The sequence below is a fragment of the Hemicordylus capensis genome, chromosome 3 (genome assembly GCF_027244095.1).
Source record: "Hemicordylus capensis ecotype Gifberg chromosome 3, rHemCap1.1.pri, whole genome shotgun sequence".
In the NCBI taxonomy this organism is placed as follows: Eukaryota; Metazoa; Chordata; class Lepidosauria; order Squamata; family Cordylidae; genus Hemicordylus; species Hemicordylus capensis.
In genome coordinates this window covers 293,942,260-293,962,121 of record NC_069659.1, presented here as the reverse complement: position 1 = coordinate 293,962,121, position 19,862 = coordinate 293,942,260, and the positions used below count along the sequence as shown (strand labels likewise).

Sequence of the window (19,862 nt, the reverse complement as noted above, 5' to 3'; positions counted from 1 at the left end):
TAGATTATGGGTGCAGTTCCTAGAGTCATGTCCTGCATAAGCCCCTTGATCTGAACACAGGCTATGTACAAATTAAATCAAAAGAAGAGAGCTGAATACAGCTGCTTTCAGTGGTAACACCATGTGAGGGCGCCATCACCCTAGAAGCCAGTTTCTCAGAAGAGCTTCCTTTTTAACAGTTTTTTTATTGTAGAAAACTAATGAAGCTTACAATCCATTCACCTGTTCTGTTTCCCAGAAAATAATGTCCCCAGTAAATAGCTATATAGGACACAACTTACTGGGAAGTTCTCCTGTGGGAGGCCCACTGAAATGAGCAATAGACAGTTGCATTTACGAGGGATCCAGATACAAAAGAGGTGTGCAAGGACTCCATGTACCACACACATCTCCCATTCATTTCAGTGGGGTTTGTTCTTGCACAGCTCTGTTCATTTGAACAGGCCTTCCATAGGAAACTTCTTGATGGATTATGCCCATAATCATTAAAGCACTCAGGCCTGAGGGCAGACCGGTGGCTTGGAAGTGGGCAGGCTGCAGGTAGGCAGGCCAGAGACAGGCTGTCTGATGGCCAGTACTTGGGTGTGCAGAGGGGGAATTGGGTGGCTTATCTTGGCAACAAGTTACTCCGACTGAAGAAGTCAGCAGAGCATATCCTAAGGTGGGCACTGCCAGCATCAGAGTAAAGCTGCAATCAGGGTGGGAATGTAAAATGTATCTGCTCTATCTCAGATGCGCTCTTTAGTTTAGGTGACATGGGATGTCCTATACTTTGCAGTTCAAAAACCTCACCACGCCATCACCCAAGGTAGAAACAGTATGTAATTGTATTAGTCTCCAATGTTCTTAGTTAGCAACCCCCAGATTATTAGCCATTATGTCTCATTCAAATAATCAGTTTCAAATATCTGATCTTGGAAGAATCAAAACGGCAGTTAACACGATTGGTAAGAGGGTAGAAGAGGAATCCTACCCAGCTTTGGGAGCTGTGTGCTTTCCCAATTTTCAATCATGTGCTAGCAAACAACTAGTTAGGAGGTGGGGGGTGATAGTCTGTGAGGGAGGAGCTGGGTAGGGCGACTTTAACTCCTACATGGTTAAAATGCTGGGTACAAGTGCTAGGTAGGACAGCACCATTCTCCCCATCTCCTGTCTCACAGCCTGGCTTGGAACACGTCTCTCTGCCTTTTGAGGTTGGAAACCCAGTGCTGGCTGAAGTGCCTGGTGAATGTGGCCAGGTGACCCCATTTCTGCATATGGCCATGCCCCTTGTATCTGATGTCAGCCTACAGGTAGAGGCTGCTGATGGCAGGGTGTACCCATGTTGCTGCCACCGCCAGCTTCCTATGCAACTGTGATCGTGTGAACTGCCTTAGAATCTCTTTCTTTAAATAAGTTCATTTAAGCCTTCATGGGCTAACATTTGAGGCCTTTGTACATTCACCCGTGCACACTCTCATGCAGAAAAATCCACACCCTCCAACACAGCATAAATGAAAATAGGAGATCTCATATTCTTGCAACACCCCTGTTCTCACACCAAGGACTGGAGCCTGAGTTCCTGTTCTATGACATACTATACAAGGCTCTTCACCTAATGATCATTTACTTTGATGCATTCAGAAGCAAAGACTATCTGGATAGGGCACTTTCCAGATTAGACCCGGCAATGGGGTCACGTCATATCTCGGAAGTGTGCTTCCACACTTCCTGTGTTGTGACACTGCAGTTCCTATGTGGACAGTAGGGTGCTGTTCACATTTCCAATGCCTTGTTTCAAATTTAAATGCTGCGATATAGAGCTAGGATGTCATATATCCGGCGTTAAAAAGTTGCTGTTTTTTCAGGTTGTTAGTTTCCGCAACACTGCTCCCCCTGCTGTTTATGTTTCAAATGCGACTTGCCTGAATGGAGGCATTTTGCTGCTGTTGAGCAGCTAGTCTGGAAAGCGCCTTGGCAAGTGTTAGGGGCAGGGTGTGCAAAATGGAAGCAGTGCACAGGCATTTTCTATCCATTTACAAATGGCATTTAGCAGTGTGCATGGAACTGTCTGGCCTGGTTCGGTTCGAGGCCAAGCCGGCCTCGAACGGAACCCAGCCAGTTCGGTCCGGCCCCCATTAAACCACACACACACACACCGGTCCGATGGGCATCCACGGATTTTTTTTTTTTTAATTGAATTAATGTTAAATACCTGTAGCCCTTCAGGAGGCTTGCTGTAGGCTGAGGGGGGCGGGTCCACAAGGTTTCCCCCTCCCCCTGCCGGCCTCCCTCATCACCGCCGAGGCCTTTGTGCATGTGCGGTGGTGGCCCAAATGGTTGCTGCTCACCTTTACGGAGGCCCCAAAGGGCCAAAAATACTACATTTACCCAACCACGGCAGTGATGAGGGAAGCCGGTGGGGGGAGGGGGAACCCTCGTGGACACACACACACCCCGTGGCCTATAAGCCCCCCGAAGGGGCTACAGGTATTTAACATTAATTTAAAAAAATCAAAAAAAATCTGCGGACCAAATCCGCGGACCTGTCCGGGGTTCAGTTCGATCCTGAACCTTCGAACCTCTGGACCGGTTTTGCACATCTCTAATGGCATTGTAGAGAAAGGGAGAGAAGCACCCACATAGGAACCAAGAATAAGGAAAACCTCTTAGATGCACAGATTATTGGTTTGTTTTCTGCCTGACATGTTTCAGTTAAGATCTTTATCAGGAGTACATTTTGCAACAGAGCTTGCCTTCTTTCTACAGTGCTCCTCATTAAGATTTTAATCAAAATGTGTTGTGCAAAATAAATTAATAGCCTGTGCACCTTAAAGGTTTTTCTTTGTCCTCGTTTATATTGACATGTATGTACATAAGAATCAAGTGGATTTCAAACCTTGCCTAATTCCAGAGAGTTTGTGGAAGGGCTGAAGCCTGAAGGATGACAACTTTGGCAACTGACACTAACCATTGTGAAAGTCATTTCTAAATCTCTTCAAGGAAATAAACTAGGAACAAAGCTGTGACAATGATTTACTAGGAACAGATACCAAGAAACAGACACTAGCCCTAGTAAACTGGGGCTATTATAGTATGGAATCCTTGAAACATTGAAATAGCTGCCATTTGATACAGTTCTGAAGCCATCCAAACAATCGTTATAGTCCATAGAAGTAATTTACACATGTCTGGCCACTGCATGCAACAGCTGGTGCTTCCTCTCACATGTTTACTGTTGCAGTTCCCGCTCTCAGAGAGGCAAGTCATTTTCCTACCTTTCGTTGTGTATGAGTTGTGTCTTATAGTCCCCTACCTCATACGCATGTCGTCAGGCAGAAAGGTGCAGAAAGAACCTGCTCTTAAATAAATAAATCATCCATTTAAAAAGCAGCTTGCTTCTTCATAGGCAGAAGAAATGGCTACAGAAAAACTATTGATAGCTCTGCATGCAGAACCCTTTTTCATGCTTTGTTGAGTGATGTACTATAACCTTTCCCTCTCTATTCCCAGGTCAAACTAGCACAGCTTCTAACTTGATTACCAAAACATGACATGGCAGTTACTGCAAAACTGAATACAGTTAAAGAGGTTGCAATTAGGGCCATTACTGTAGAAAAAGTGAAGAAAACAAAATGTTTGTCTAAAACTGGATTGCAAATAATAACATGACTAATACAAAATATAAAAGGAGGTGGACACCATTTATGGGAAGATGAGAGCTCTCCAAAAATGTAAATGAGAGATGATTCATTATTTAAGCTTATGGTGGTGTCTTGTTTGGATACATAAAAGATCAAATGTACAACATACAAAAGATATATTAATTAATATTGATATAGTATGTAAAGTAATCTATGTGTAAAGAAGATGATATGTTCAATGATTATCCAAAATACAAAATCCAGTGGTAGACCAATCACTTTTCAATAGTCAGAGATCCCACTTGAGGAGTGGCAGCAATAAGCTCCCAGACAACAAGAATATTTATCAATTTCCAGGAGGGAAAAATTGATCCTGTTTATAACCCTTTGTATTAACTATATTCTGGTAAAAGGAAGCCACTGATGAAGACTTTTGAGTCTAAATGTTTGGCATATCATTGAAAATGTTTTTAAATTGTTAATTGTTGTTATATTGTTTTTAATTTTTGTTTTAGCTCTTTACTGTTTTAATGGTTTGTTTTAATTGTAAACCGCCCTGAGCCATTTTGGAAGGGCGGTATAAAAATCAAATAAATAAATAAATAATAAAATTAATATCCTGCAAAAATAAAGGATCCTCAAGTTAACCAGAGTCTATGGCCACATGTTCAAATCATGAAGAGACTATTAAAGTCATTGATTATATATTGGGAATAATAATATTGGATTTTGTATTTTGGATAATCACTGAGCATATCTTCTGCTGATTGTGGTGACTAGATTACTATATCAAGATTAATTAATACATATATTATATGTTTTGTATATTGTACCTTTGGACTTCTTTTACATAAACAGTCTTTGTTTAGATCAGATACATACCCTATCATCAGTTTGTTGGCATCTTGCTTGGGCTACTATAGGTGCTTCTGCCTGGAAAGCACAAAAACTTATAAATAGCTGCTTAATAGCAGCATCCTCCAGGCACAAGCAGCAACTTGCAGGCAGGGGAGCAAGGGCTAGAAGGGGTGTTTGTTTGTTTGTTTGTTTGTTTGTTTGTTTGTTTGTAAGCCTTTCCCCTTGTTATAGTCCCAATCCTGATTTTCCCTACCCTGGGAGAAAACAGAAAGCATGGACAAACTACATATTTAACAGCACATGTCATATGTCTCTTACTGAAGCAGGTGGACACCTGAGCACCTGCCCATTGCCTTATTCACTTCCAGGAAAAGTCCCATTAATTTCCTCTATACTAGGCCATGGGGATGTAAAATACCTTAATTCAGCAAGGGATGGAAACTTCCACTTAGAAGGTGCTGAGCTCACAATCCTTATTCTAGAAGAAACAGGAATTTTCTACTTCATCCACTGCATTTAATTACTTGTGCTGATCTTTCTATTGGGAAATATTGGGAAAGGATATAGGCCCATTCCCTAAGCAGGGATTTACTTGTGGTACTTCCCAGTAAAGCCAGATCTTTCCCCTGGGAAACTAACAGCAGGGAGTATTTAATCTGCCCCAACTCAGGAATCCAAGCTTTATGCTCTAGATGCGGACTAGCACAAGGAGTCCAGTGATTAGCATAATCAATAATTAGCATAATGATTAGCAATGGTAGAGCAAGGCAGATCAGGTTTCTCAGGTTCCAGCGATCAGCTAAGTCTTGATCAAGTCAGGTCAGGCTCAACAGAGAGCAATACCGAGGTCCGGTCTTCTTGTGATCAGGAGTTGAGGAGCTCTCAAGCTGAGAGCTGAGCATCAACTCAGAAGAATGGGGTGTTGGCTCCTCCCCTAACTTCCAGGAACTGCTGAGGCTTAAAAGGACAGAGACCTGTTCTTCAAGCATAGGTTCCTATGGCCAGGCGGGGAAATCTCCACTGCAGAGAATTGAGGCTTGCTTGATGAGTCCTTGGACTCAGAGGATAAGGTCAGTGGTGTGTCTGAGACATTTCTTGGTGTGTTTTCGGGACATAGCTGAGGTAGCGACTCCAAGGGGTCCAGGGTCCAGTCCACTCCTCATCTGCCAAACTCAGAACATCCACCCTTGGCAATAGTGGTTGCAGCTTTGGGTTCATGACAGTTTATCAGAGGAAGGTGGTGAGGTCATCAATTGAGCTTTGAAAAACATAACCTGATTCCCTGGTCTCCTTGAGTCATCATCAGCTAGAAACTAGAATGGTCCAGGACAGGTGACAGAGTAGAAAACCTATTACCCAGTTCTACTTTGTCAAGAGTAGACTCTGACAATAGATAGGAGGCTCAGCTCACACCAGGAAGTGCAGATCCTCCTCTTTTCATAATTTTGGTGATTAGGATATACTGAGTGGCTACCACTTTCTCTTCCTTTCTATGAGTATTTTTGTAATACATCACATCTTAACCTGCAGGGAAGTTGTTAGAGCTAGCCTAGTTGATATCATTAATACCTCACTGAGAGAGGGCAGGATGCCACCTTATTTGAAGGAGGCAATGGTTAGACCTCTTCTTAAGAAACCCACTCTGGATCCCCTGGAGATGGATAATTATAGGCCAGTCTTCAACCTCCCATGATTGGGTAAGATGATTGAGAGTGTGGTCGCTGACCAGCTCCAAGCGATCTTGGAGGAAACTGATCATCTAGACCCATTTCAAGCTGACTTTAGGGTGGGCTATGGGGCTGAGATGGCCTGACCTTCACCAGGGCATGACAGAGGGAGTGTAATTCTGCTGGTTCTTTTGGATCTCTCAGTGACTTTTGATATCATCAACCATGGTATCCTTCTGGATCGCCTGAGGGATTTGGGGAGAGGAGCCACTGCTCTACTGTACAGTGGTGGTAGTGCTTGGTGACAGTTGCTCTTCAAAATGGGGGCTACTACTGTATATGGAGTTCCTCAGTGTCACCAGTGCTTTTTAACATCTCCATGAAACTGCTGGGTGAGGTCATCAGGGGATTTGGTGCTGGGTGTTATCAATGTGCTGATGACACCCTAATCTATCTCTTCTTGTCATCAATATCAAGAAGGCATTAGCCCCTTAAAATTTATCTGTGTGGTTTGGCCTTCCTGGGTTTTTAAACTGTTTTAAATGTTTTAATCGTTAATAGTTCTATGCTGTTTTTAAATTTTTCTGTAATGATTGTTTTTAAAAAGATTGATTTGTGGGTTTTATTTTTATTTTTGTGCACTGCCAAGAGCCATTTGGATGGGGCAGTATATAAATAAATAAATGCCTGCCTGCCTGCCGACAGGCTTTCATGGGCTGGATGAGGGATAATAAAATGAAGCTGAATCCAAGCAAGACAGAGGTGCTCATTGTTGGAGTCATAATCTGCAAGACAGGATAGAACCTCCTGTTCTGGAAGATCTTAGACTCCCTGAGAATGAACAGGTTCATAGCTTGGGAGTGCTCTTGGACCCAGGTCTCACCCTGGTGTCTCCATTGAGGCAGCGGCTAGGAGCACTTTTTACCAGCTGTGACTGATTCTACAACTCCACCTGTTCCTTGAGGAGTATTACCTGAAAAAAGTGGTACACTAATTGGTAACCTCCAGGCTGGACTACTGCAATGCGCTCTATATAGGGCTATCTCTGTACATTGTTCAGAAACTTCAGTTAGTTCAAAATGCAGCAACCAAATTGGTCTCTGGGGTATCCCAGAGAGACCACATTATGCCTGTTCTTAAACAGTTGCACTGGCTGCCGATATGTTTCCAGGCAAAGTACAAAGTCCTGGCTATTACCTTTTGAAGCCCTGAATAACTTAGGTCCAAGTTACCTGAGAGAGTGCCTTTCTCTACAAGATCCCCACCGCTCATTGAGATCATCAGGAAGGGTCCGTCTTCAGGTGCCACCAGTTCACCTGGTGGCAACCTGGCATCGGGCCTTTTCAGTTGTCACCCCTAAGTTGTGGGATGTGTTCCCCATGGATATAAGAGGATTATTTTCCTTAGAGGCCTTCAGGAGAGCCTTAAAGACCCATCTTTTTCGCTTGGCTTTTAAGGATATCTAGTTTTAATTGTCATATTAATCTGGTTTAATTTTTTTAAACTCTTTTATTATTTGTTTTTTATTTCAATGTAAACTGCCCTGAGCCACTTTTGGAAGAGTGTTATATAAATTGAATAAATAAATAAACCTAATCCCATGGGGCTGCATAATTAGATGCCTTGTTCTATGAACATCTGATTGGATGTCCAGTCTCTCATGCACTTGTCTTCTGGACCAGGTAGTCAGTGGCTTCTACCCACTTCTAAACCTTTCTGGACTGCCTTCCAGAATTGAATTGAATTAAGTGTCAATTAGAACACATTGCTTTGTTTGTCTCCATTATTCTTGGAGTCATATGGGATTATCTTCCTGTATGAAATGGGTCAGTTGAAATGCAAAATACAAGATGGAATCATGAACAGATTGTGAAATAGATCCTTGATGACAACCCCCATAAAGCCTGTGTGATGTGTATTTGGTATTTGTCTGACAAGGTTTATCAGCCTGGGGTTAGATTCCTGTGACATTATAAGACTGAAATGTTTAGAACGACTGAGCTCTGTTCCCAAATGGGGAACAGTTTATGTGTTGCTCATTCTGGAAGGGGGGCATATGAAGTTGGCTCTTTGTGGTGGTGTGGGGAAAGCTAAGCAGAATAGTACTTTGCGAGTGTAGATGTGACATGTGTGGGAGTTTGTGATTTTGGAAAGAGCACTTTAAGGAATCCGTTGTCACACATTCTTACACACACAAACACACACACACAGAGGAATAGATTGTTTTGAGCTGGAGGTAAGAAAGCTGGTTTGCTAGTAGGGCGCATTCATGCATGAAGATGCCAGCCATCAGCATTATGCAGAAGATAATGCATAGGTCTGTAATTCATGACTCCTAGATGTCCTAGTTGTACTCTTAGAGCCCTATTGATTTGCCTGTTGACTCACTTACTCTCAATGAACCCCTTCTCCTACAGATGATAGCTTTCCCAACAACTTGAAGGTCACGTTGATAGAGCTATTACAGCCCATAATACACACATTCATTTCTGCTGTCTCACTGTGGTCTCTGGTCAAACCAGTTTTGCATGATCAAAAACTTGCAAAACCCACTTGACCAGAGACATTAGTAGTGCAGAAAAAACAAATGTGTGTGCCACAGACAATGATGGTTCTATCAGCCTGCTTGAACTATGGGGGTGGGTAGGGAAGAAGCTAGTCCTTCTTAATCTTTTGTTCTGGCTCCCTGGTTTTTAAAGGCTATAGGGGCATGATTTGCTAAAATTGGGGGAAGTCATAGGGTAAGGCTTGTGGATTTTGTTTGGGGGCCTCCCCCCACCCCAATAATTGGAGTACCATGAAAAACTGAAACAAGGCTATAGCACAGCTGCCCTACTGGAAGTTAAGTTCCATTGGGGTGCTCAAGAAGCAAGGGAAGGCTTCCTGCATGTCTTTTTTGTTTTGTTTTAATGACTGCACCATGTTAAGCCAATGATGATGTAGAAAATTATTAACCACCAGGGGCAGAACCACCATTGCACTGTGTGTGGGGGGGGGGCGGGTTTCAAAGAACCCAGGCCTCTGCACCTCAGGGGCTGTGCCTCAGGGACCACGCCTCACACCCCAACTACACTCCTGCATCTGACATCAGATGCAGGGGGCATGGCCATGTTGACAAATGTGGCTATGAGCCCCATTTCCCAGCAAAATCCAGCCAGCGCACGTTTGCGGCATGACCGGGATGGCTTCTCCCTGCTTGCAAAGGCAGAGATAGGTGTTCCCTGCGCATGTTCCCAGACATGTTCCCCCTGTGTATGTTCCCAGACATGCGCAGGGGGCATGTCTGGGGTGGAGGGGGCCAGCAGCGGCAGACCAAACAGGGGCCACCATCGTCCTCCCTACACTTCTGTTCACCACGACCCTGAAGTCTTTCTCTTAATAATGTAACTTCGATAATTTATGTATCCATTTTAACCCATAGTCATTTGTGTGTAGTTGGATCAGTGTGATTTACAAGGGTGTTAGAAATTATACATACAGTATATAAGATATAACCCATCACTTTGGCTAATTCTGTTTTTCCATGAAGATACATTCTCTTCTCTTTCATGATGGCTTCTCTTTTTAGTTGAAGGGTTTTTGAAGATCTAAGCAGATGGTTATCAACCAGATCATTCTTATCCATTTGCTTATTGGCACCCTCAAAAATGTCAGCAAACCTTTACGGTGATAAATGGGTTCAAGCATTCAGTTAAGAACTATTTCACATGTTAATTAAGCTCTTGTGGGAAAGAATATCTTGTAGTGAAAGCTGATGGGAAACTTCCAATGACCAGGTTTCCCTGTGAGAACATTCATCAGCCTGTGAAAGACATGTCTCTGTGAACCTGTCCCTCTCCAAAAGGTGAACTGGATACACTGAGCTGTGTTTCCCACTGAGTGCCAAAATAGAGTAATACCTTTATTAGGACCAATTTTTAGTACAGACCTTGATTAGGATTATTTTACCTACTTTGGCATTTGGATTCCTTGCTGGAGCAACATTCTGCAATTTTTGAGACTTAATGGATTTTCCCCCACTACAGAATGTAAAGGATGATGGCCAGCATGCCTGGAGGCTGAAACACTTCAAGAAACCTGCCTACTGCAACTTTTGTCGCACCATGCTGCTGGGAGTGAGGAAGCAAGGCTTGTGCTGCTCCTGTAAGTGCCCTCTCATACACAAGACCAATGAGATTTACCCCATTCTCACTTTGTAGTCCTAAGGGCAGATTCAGAAAACCCACTCCAAGTGTGACTATTGTGAATTACCAGTTGCAGTGAGCCCATGCTTCCCGCACGAGCCACAAATATGACTCATTTTGTGACACATGAACCCAGAGTATTTGGCTTCCCAAGCAGCCCTTTCCTCCTGCCGCCCAACATTTGTAACCAAGATTTGAAGTCGGGTGGCAGTAGAGGGAAGTGCTGCTTGAGATCCCGACATTTCCAGGTTCACAGACTTGTGTGCCTCATGACAGGAGCATGTGCTCATCAGTCTGAGAATGTCTTAATCAACAGAACAATTTGTTGTATGTTTGTTCTCACCCTATGCAAAGCACTATACACTTGAATGGCACTACATAGATAAGTGAATAAAAAGTACAAACCAACATTACGCTCTGGAGCCTCAACAAGTGACTCTGGCTGAAGCATTAAGCCAGGGCTGCTCAACTTTAGCCCTTCTGCAGATGTTGGCCTACAACTCCCATAATCCTTGGCTATTGGCCACTGTAGCTGGGGATTATGGGAGCTGTAGTCCAAAAACCACTGGGCGGGGCGGGGGGGCCTAGGTTGAGCAGGCCTGCCCTAAGCATTCTGAGTTGGATACATATTCCAGTCATATCGATGTGACTTGCTTCTAAGTTATTTTTTAGCCCTGGGAATGAGAAGGATTGTTGATGGTAGAACCAGATTCATATTAAGGTCCAAACTCATTTTCCACATTCCCTAAAGCCTTATGTTTTAATGATTTCCTTAAAACCTAGTGGAGAGCCAGCTGGTGATGACACGTGTTGGGGCATTTTCAGTAGCTGTGCCTTGGTTGCAAAGCTCCCTGTTGGAGATGCAGCATCTGATGGCATCAACTCTTAGCATCAGCAAACCTTTTGACCACTAGGGGTAGAGATAGTGAGCAAGGGAATCTCCTCTCTGACTACACTCTACTTCCCCTTTGTTAGACTGATAGTCTCAGGTTTAATTCTCTCACCTCAAGAGACAGACTTCCTTCTTCCCCCTTCCCCTTTTCCTCTATGTAGCTAGCAGCAAGGCATGTAGGCCTTATCTAGCTCCATGATGGATTTCCTAAATAAACCACTTCATTTATAACTTTAACTTAATTATTCCAGACAATATTAATTAGCAGTGATCTCCTTATCTGTGCTCTTCCGCTGCAGCTGGGGTAGATAAAGAAATCTCCCCTCCAAGCTCTCTAACACTCCCTTCCCCGGGCGCTTTCCAGATTAGACCCTGCAATGGGGTCACAGCATATCTCTGAAGTGTGCTTCCTCACTTCCTGTGTTGTGACACCGCAGTCCCAATGCTGACAGTAGGGTGCCGTTCATATTTCCAATGCCTTGTTTCGAATTTAATCTCTGTGATATAGTGCTATGACATATATCCGGCATAAGAAAGTTGCTCTTTTTTCAGGTTGTTAGTTTTCACGAGACTGCTCCCCCTGCTGGGCACTCTGCTATTTACGTTTTGAATGCGATTTGTCTGAATGGAAGCATTTTTCCGCCTTGAGTGGCTAATCTGGAAAGCACCCTGGAGATTTGCAATGGCCCCATGCTGCAGGGTATTCATTCCATCACTGAAACTTTTCTGATTCATCAGCCTTTTGGCTTAAGCTGAACTGCTTGCCTGGCTTGCTGTTGCTTATTACTTAATGCAGAGGTTCCCAGCCTTGGATCCCCAGATGTTGTTGGACTACAACTCCCATCATCCCCAGGTTTGGCCATTATGATTTGGGACAATGGGAGTTGTAGTCCAACAATGTCTGGGGACCCAATGTGGGAACTCCTGCATTAATTTGTTTGCTGCCCTCCCCTCTCTCAGTTATTGTACGTTGTTTTTATTCATGTTTTTATGTTTTTACTGTAAGTTGCTTTGAAAGCATTCAGAGGTAGGAAAATGGCCTAAACATACCAATATAAATAAATCACAGGTCACTCCCAATCTGATTATGGATTGTCGAACAGTATTGCTATCTTGCCCAGGTTCTGGCACCATTTCTTATTATTTTCTTATTTTGAAGTTTTGCATGGTTGCTACAAGTCTGAAGAAACCTCTTTCATGTAGTTCTTGAGAAGTGTGACTCATTTCCATGTAGCATATGGGCTCACGTCTTCTGGCTCACTTTTTGCAGATCATATGCTGTCCTGTTTTGCACCATGTGGGAATTTCAGACTTTCAGTAGTGATTTGAACACCCAATTTTTCAATAAGAGCTTCACAGATGGAAACTGAGAGTGAGAAGATGACTTGAGCAAGGGCACCCAGTAAATCCATTACTCAGCTGGGTTTTGAATTCATTAGCTGAACACTGTCAAGACAAGCTCTGTGCCATGGAGTAGGACAGTTGATCACCCATTTGAGAAATATATATCTAATACTATATACCATCTCAAGCAAATGCATGTAATCTAGTTTTTTAACAGTGAATCAAACAGTGAGCCAAACAGGGTGGAGTTAGATCTGCTGTCTCTCTCGCTTGTATCTACAGTTTGTAAATACACAGTCCATGAAAGGTGCGTGTCCAAAGAGATTGCTTCCTGCATCAGCACTTACGTGAAATCCAAAAGAAATCCAAATGTAAGTGAGGCACTTAATGACTAGTGCTTATGCACATTTATGGTTCACCCTTCATCTTCCTCAGCCACCTGCAATGGAGGACATGCTGTCCACACAGCCATAGTAATACTGTAACAGGACCCTAAAAGGTACCTGCATGTTGTAAGGTAACCACTTTACTGCCTTGGCATGCCAGTGAACATTCTGAACTGTGAGGGGAAGAAGCTTCCTTCTGGACACACCCCAAGTCAGTTTTTTCAGGTAACTCCACTGAAGTGTGGCTGTATCTACAGAGGGGAGATTATGCCAGCAAGCGCTCAAAAGCACCACCACTCTAGCAGCAAAATATGATGGGGCAATCTCTTGTCAGGAGATTCCATTCTTCAGGCTTCTCTGCTTGAAGTTCCCCAAACTCTGATTGAAAGCATCTGTCTCTAGGAAAGACATCAGCAGTGTTATTATGCACCCTGGATAAAGTGATGCCTATGTCAGGAATCCAGCTGAAGTCATAGTCAGAGGTGCATCAAAAACCTTTGGCCAAAGTTGCAACCAATGCCAGGAGACAGGCCTGTAACCAGCCTCAAACAATTTTGGGGAGGATTGCAGAAGTCAGGGGAGGTAGGTTATAAAATGTTCAGTGAAAACAGTCAGTGTGGCTGGGGAGGAAAGAAATTTTTTTTGTGTGGCAGGTACACCCCATGCCACCAGCTGGCTACAGGCCTGCCAGGAGATGCACTAAATGAGAGCTGACAGGTCAAGGCAAAGCAAGAATAGGGCTACAGATAGGAACAGGAATCAGGCAGATACACTGGGCCAGTTTACATGGTCAATATTGTGTTAGCTCCATGGGAAACTAGAGATTCCTGTGGTGCACATGTTGCCATAGAGTGATCTTGTAAACCTGGACATTATACTTGATCTCTGGTTGACAACATGGCAATCCGACATGAAGCTGAGATCCATAATCTTGGATTTGAACTTGACTGAACAATGTTGGCTTCATGTCAGGTTGGCACATTGCCAACCAGAGAGCAAGGGAAATGTATAGGTTTGCATGATCACTCTGTGGGAGTGCATGCACATCTCTAGATTCCTGTGCAGCTGATATTACATTAGGGGTATGCACAGACCAAAAAATAGGGTTCCGTTTGAATTTGAACCAAACCATGTTGCTGGCCAGTCCAGTCTGTTAGATCGAACGGGTTTGTGTGGCCAATATACTTGTAAAGGAGAATCCAGTGAGGATTCCTCTATACAAGTACAGGTGTAGGGGACGCCTCCAAGGGTAAGGGGCCACCAGGTGGGGGTGGCAAGAGAGGTTAAAAGCTGCATACCCAGCTGGCATGGCTGCTGGCACTACCACTCACCCCCCGCATGGCCCCAAGCGCACTCCTCCCTCCTTTACCAAGCCGCCAGCTTAGTGGCAGCTTGATTCTGGCCTCTGCACATGCATGGAGGCCATAACTGAGCCACTTCCAAGCTGAGCAAATTGCATGGCCACACAAATGGCATCCATGCATGTGCAGAGGCCAGAATTGAACCACCGCTGAGCTGGCAGCTTAATAAAGGAGGGGGGATCGCCCTTGGGGCCACGCCAAGGAGAGCGAGTGGTGGTACTGGCAGCTGCACTAGCCAGGTTAGCAGCTTATTAGCTCTCTTGCCGCCCCCGCCAGCCACCCCTGACTGTGCCGAACCAGGCCTGGTTTGGTTCAGTCATGGACTGAACCACCCCTGATTTGGTCTGCAATTGAACCTCTGAACCATCCCCAGTTCGAGGCAAATCAGTTTGGCATGAACCGTTTATGCACGCCCCTATATATCATTGATTGTGTGAACCAGTCCACAGTGAAGAGGCAGTCATTTAGCTTGTGTGTTTGCAATACTGCTAAAGAGCTGCTTTCTAGAGTGTGTGAATTGTGCACAAGTAGCTGTGCAGAAACTACACAGAATCCCACAGCAGTAACCTTTATAATAAACAGTAACCTTCCCTATTGCAGAGCAAGTTAAGCTAGATAGTTCAAAATATAGCAGTAAGATGAAATCAATGTACAGTATACGTCACCAACAGGCAAAGTTAATCCCTGAATCAACAGAACTGTAATACAGGCCCCTCTCCAAATTTGTTCAGTCCTCCATTTATCTCAAGATTTGAAGAGCGTTCTCAAACAAGTGATTGAATACAGTTTACTGCACATTCAGAATTATTTCTCCTTTCTGCCCTTACATTTAGCACCTTGATTTCTTTTCCAACATGGATCACCTTGTCTCCTGCATTTCTAGGCGATGCAGCACACATGGATTGAGGGGAATTCTCCAGCCAAGTGTGATCGTTGTCATAAAAGTATCAAATGCTACCAGGGCATTACTGGTCTACATTGTGTATGGTGCCAAATCACAGTGAGTACACAAATATAGAATGGTCTTACTTTGACCAAGGAAACTGGTCCAGGGAATTAATCTCCTAGAGTGGCATGCCAAGTCTCATCTATGTTGGTTGTAATCATGGTACACTGTGAACTAAACAGGAAATAAGGGGTGGTTGTTCCACTCTTGGTGAATGAGTGTGTTCATCATGAAATGGCCATATCACGAAGTGCTATTGCAGAGCCATGGAACATGAGTTTTGAAGTATGAATGCAATATATGTGGTGCTTTGTAAACACATGAGTATGGTTTGCTATTAGCTTAGTTAGGGAGTATGAGTGCAGGATTTCATGAACATAAGAACAACCCAGCTGAATCAGACCCAAGGCCTATCTAGTCCAGCTTCCTATTTCACACAGTGGTCCATCACCTGCAGAAAACATTATGCACTGCCAGTGCCTTTCATACACCAGTGCATTTAGTTACCCACCAACTGTTTTTACGACACAAGAGAAAGCTCTGCAAGAGATTTGTTTGACATAAACAAGAGAAAGCTCTGCAAGAGCTGGTTGTTACCTTTAAAACCTGGAATGACTTACGTCCGGGTACCTTAGAGAATGCCTTCTTCTGTATGATCCCCACTGCATGTTGAGGTCATCTGGAGAGGTCCGTCTCCAGCTGCCACCAGCATGTCTGGTGGCAACTCAGGACCGGGCTTTCTCTGTAGCCTTTCCTAGGTTGTGGAATGCACTCCCTGCAGAAATTCATGGTTTAAATACATTTTCATCCTTTAAGAGAGCTCTTGTTTTAATAGTTTTTAACTGTTTTAAATTATTTTAATTGTTCACATTTTATGGTTTTACATTTGATTCTTGAATGATTATATTTTGTTTTGCATTTGTAAACTGCTCAGAGCCATTGGATTGGGTGATGTAGAAATGTAATAAACAAATAAATAAATAAATAAAAATAGGGAAGGCACATGGTGTAAAGAGGCAAGATTGGCCTTTCTAGAGAAGGTCATACAAGATTCAGTGGTGTAACACAGGGCTGCACAACTTTAGCACTCATGCAGATGTTGATCTACAGCTCCCATAAATTCTGAATATTGGCCAGTGTGGCTGGGGATGATGGGAGTTGTAGTCCAAAAATAACTTGGAGGGCCAAAGTTGTTGGAGATGAAGTTCCAGTGCATTGACCTTTTGCACTAAGTATCCTAATGGCAACTAGGGGCATTGGGAGTAGAGGTAGCTAGTGAGGGTCTCCTTACCTGTCCCTGCTTTGTCTCTACTCTATGACCCCTGCTTTGACTCCTCAGGTACTTCCTATAGTGAGTCAGTGCTTTTCCTTTGCTCCTAGAGGGAAGATGGAAACATCTATCTCTCTCCCTACCTATTCATTATGTAGCCGATAGATAAGATAGGTCTTTCCTATCTCAAATGTATTTCACCAATAAATCAATGTAATTTAGATTCTAGTGATCTCCATGCGTGTCTCTTAAATAGCTGCAACAACTAAACTCTGCCCTCTGTAACTGGAGTGCTAGCTTCCTTGGACTTTGCTAAAATAATCACAAACCCCAACAGAAGCCCTGGTGTAACACACCATCACTATCACTATCCAGTGTTGCCTTCCAAGAGCCCCACTGTGGCAAGAGGATGAGGTGTGCTTGTTTCTTGACTCCTGGAAACTCCTTTCAACTCCCAATGTGGAACTCACACCGGCAGGAATGCCCATGTATGGGCAGATATGTACACTGGCACCACATGCCCCTGGAGTAAAATGCCAAGCACAGAAAGAGGGAATTTTTCAGGCTGGCAAATAAGTGGCAGGCATAATAGAGGTGTGAGGATACTTCCATCTCCCCTTATTAAATGTCCATTGGGAGTTTGAGGGTTATTCTGATTTTATTTGTATTTTACTTATATATTGCACTTCCTCCCAAAAGCTCAGAGTGGCTTACATATGATCCCAGAGTGAGAGTTTCCCATGCAGGCAGTTCACAAGGCCAGACTTACTCAGTGCAGCAGCAGAACTGCCCTGTGTGCCCCCATTCTCTGGGTCCTGTGATATTTGCCTGAGTGATATTTGCCTGGCATACACAGAAATAGTCTACGGTGGGTGGAAAGGCCCCTTTAGAGCCTGCATTTTGGAACCTGATTCCTATGCACTTCATCAGATAGAGCACTGAAAGGCTACCTTTTTCGCCTGAGTGTTTTGCTGTGAATTACATTTTCCTGTTGAAGCGTCCTTCATTAACAATAGTGGGGATTGGGTGATCAGGAATAAATGGAACAAATGGGAAGCAACTGCATTTTTTGAATCATGGAGAAATCCTTCACATGGAGGTTTTATAGACAGGGTTCCCCCTCCCCCGAATCCAATCCTGATTGGAGTGTGCCAGTCCACATATTCACTGGATTTAATCCAACCTCCCTGAGGGCTATCAGGGACCAGGACAGACGGGACTTTGATTCTCCCCGAATGGAGGCTGTGAATCATGTGATCTGGCCTCCAGACTGTTATCACTGATCTAGGAAGGACTGTGGGTAGGCAGCAGTTTGGGGGAAAGATGCAGCCCAGGGATGCACGAGAGTAAGTGTGGCCTGACTTCCAGCTTACCTGGAGGTTTTATAGGCAGGGCTTTCCCCCCGAATCCAATCCTGATTGGAGTGTGCCAGTCCACATATTCGCTGGATTTAATCCAACCTCCCTGCAGGCCATCAGAGACCAGGTAAGACAGGACTTTGACTCTCCCTGAATGGAGGCTGCAAATTCTGGCTTAGCCCGAGTTATGTCTGGGGTAAAAAAAAAAATCCTCTATTTCCAGCAGCTTTTGAAAAAAAACTCCAGGGCTTCTGCTTTCTCCAGAGGTGTTTATGGAGGTGCTGATGGCTATGCGAATGGTCCATCTAATCCCTCAAATTAAAATGCCTCGAATCTGTGCTGTTCAGATACCCCGAGGCATAGAGCCATGTGTGAGAAACCTCCAGGCCAAATACTGCAGTTTTCAGAGGGATGCTGTAGATGTCCTCTGTCCATGATAAAGAGGAACATGCACATTCTTACTTAGCATCAAAAGATGTGATACATTGGGCAGTGCGGGGGAGGATCCATAAAACCTGCATGGCACATACTCAGACACTGCTTTCTTTCTTTCTTCTTTCAGCTTCACAACAAATGTGCCTCTCATGTGAAGCCAGAATGTGATGGTGGGCAGCTTAAAGACCACATCTTGCTGCCATCCCACATCTGCCCAGTTGTTCTGGTAAATGAGTCCGCTTGGTACCTATGAAATGGGCGTAATTACTGGTATTGTCTGTATTGCTTATTAAGACAATTCTCTCTCAGAAACATGTGGTATTACTTTAACTCTTTCCAAACTGACTTTTCAACTGAAAACCAAAGTTGCTTGACAATGGCATGGCAGGAGAATCCCTGGTCTGCAAGTGACTAGAAAGCAGGTGTTTCTCTAAGGAATGGAACTGAGGGATGAGAAGCTGCTTGCCATTTTGGCCTAGTCAATTTCACATCTCCCACCCCAACCCTCCATTATATTTATGCAGTTATCCAGTTACCAGTGCTGGGTCAGAGATAGTGCCATTGTAATGGTCAATGGGGAAAATACTCCTGATGTTCCAGATAAGTTTGTCAAAGATAAGAAAGCTCAGCAGGAGGGTAAGAAAGCGCAGGAGGGTCTGGTTGCTTTCATAAAAATGGACTCCTTTAAATTTAGATGGCATACTGAGGCCATTGATAAGCTGGCCTGCTGTGGATACTCCTTAGAGGCCATACAGGAGCTTGGTTACGACAGAGCTCGTATTCAAATTATTCAATGCCTAATGGATATTGAGTTACAATATGAAATTGCCCAGATATCTAAAAGATCATTTATGGGTGACCGATTGAGTGGATTTAATTTGGCCCTCTATCTCCAGGTAGTCACGATTCCTGAATATAGATGAGCCATGATGCTGGCCGGGTTAGATGTAGGGATGTGCAAAAAATTTCGGGCACAGATCGATCTGTGCCCGAAATGAGCAATTTCGGGTGATTCGGGGCCGAACCGAATCACCCCCGATGTCCCCCAATATTTTTCAGAGCTGAGCCGAATCACCCAAATTTCGGGGCTGAAAAATTCAGGTGATTTGGCTCATGGCCGATTTTGGGGAATTTTTTGAAGTTTTAGTGACTTTGGGGCAGTTCGGGGGCATAGCATGGGATCTGGGCAAAAAGAGTGGGGTGGGGTGGTAGTGCCTAATGGGTGCAGGCTACCACCCCAATTTCAGGGGGATTGGGCAAAGGGGTGATTTTTTGGAAATTTCTGAAGTTTTTGTGTCTTTGGGGCAGTTTGGGGCAGAAAGTGGGGCCTGGGGCAGAAGAGTGGTGTGGGTGGTAGTGCCTAATGGGTGCAGGCTACCACCCCAATTTCAGGGGGATTGGGCAAAGGGGTGATTTTTGGGGAATTTTTGAAGTTTTTGTGTCTTTGGGGCAGTTTGGGGGCAGAAAGTGTATCTGCCCTGAAAGGGTGGGGTGGAGTGGTAGTGCCTAATGGTTGGCAGCTAACACCCCAATTTCAG

General features: G+C 44.1%; 1 protein-coding gene across 15 annotated transcripts in view; it reads left to right on the top strand.

Moving 5' to 3' along the window:
* DGKG (diacylglycerol kinase gamma) overlaps positions 1-19,862 on the top strand; it is a 300,941-nt gene that overhangs the window by 175,895 nt on the left and 105,184 nt on the right. For 13 of the 15 annotated variants that reach the window (XM_053308427.1, XM_053308435.1, XM_053308434.1 and 10 more), the window contains 4 exons: positions 10,174-10,291; positions 12,851-12,939; positions 15,199-15,315; positions 18,452-18,550. In XM_053308427.1, coding sequence (XP_053164402.1) covers positions 10,174-10,291; positions 12,851-12,939; positions 15,199-15,315; positions 18,452-18,550 — 423 coding nt within the window. Of the gene's footprint in view, positions 1-7,012; positions 7,146-10,173; positions 10,292-12,850; positions 12,940-15,198; positions 15,316-18,451; positions 18,551-19,862 lie in introns of those variants that run through there. The other 2 variants (XM_053308440.1, XM_053308442.1) reach the window with 2 other exon arrangements.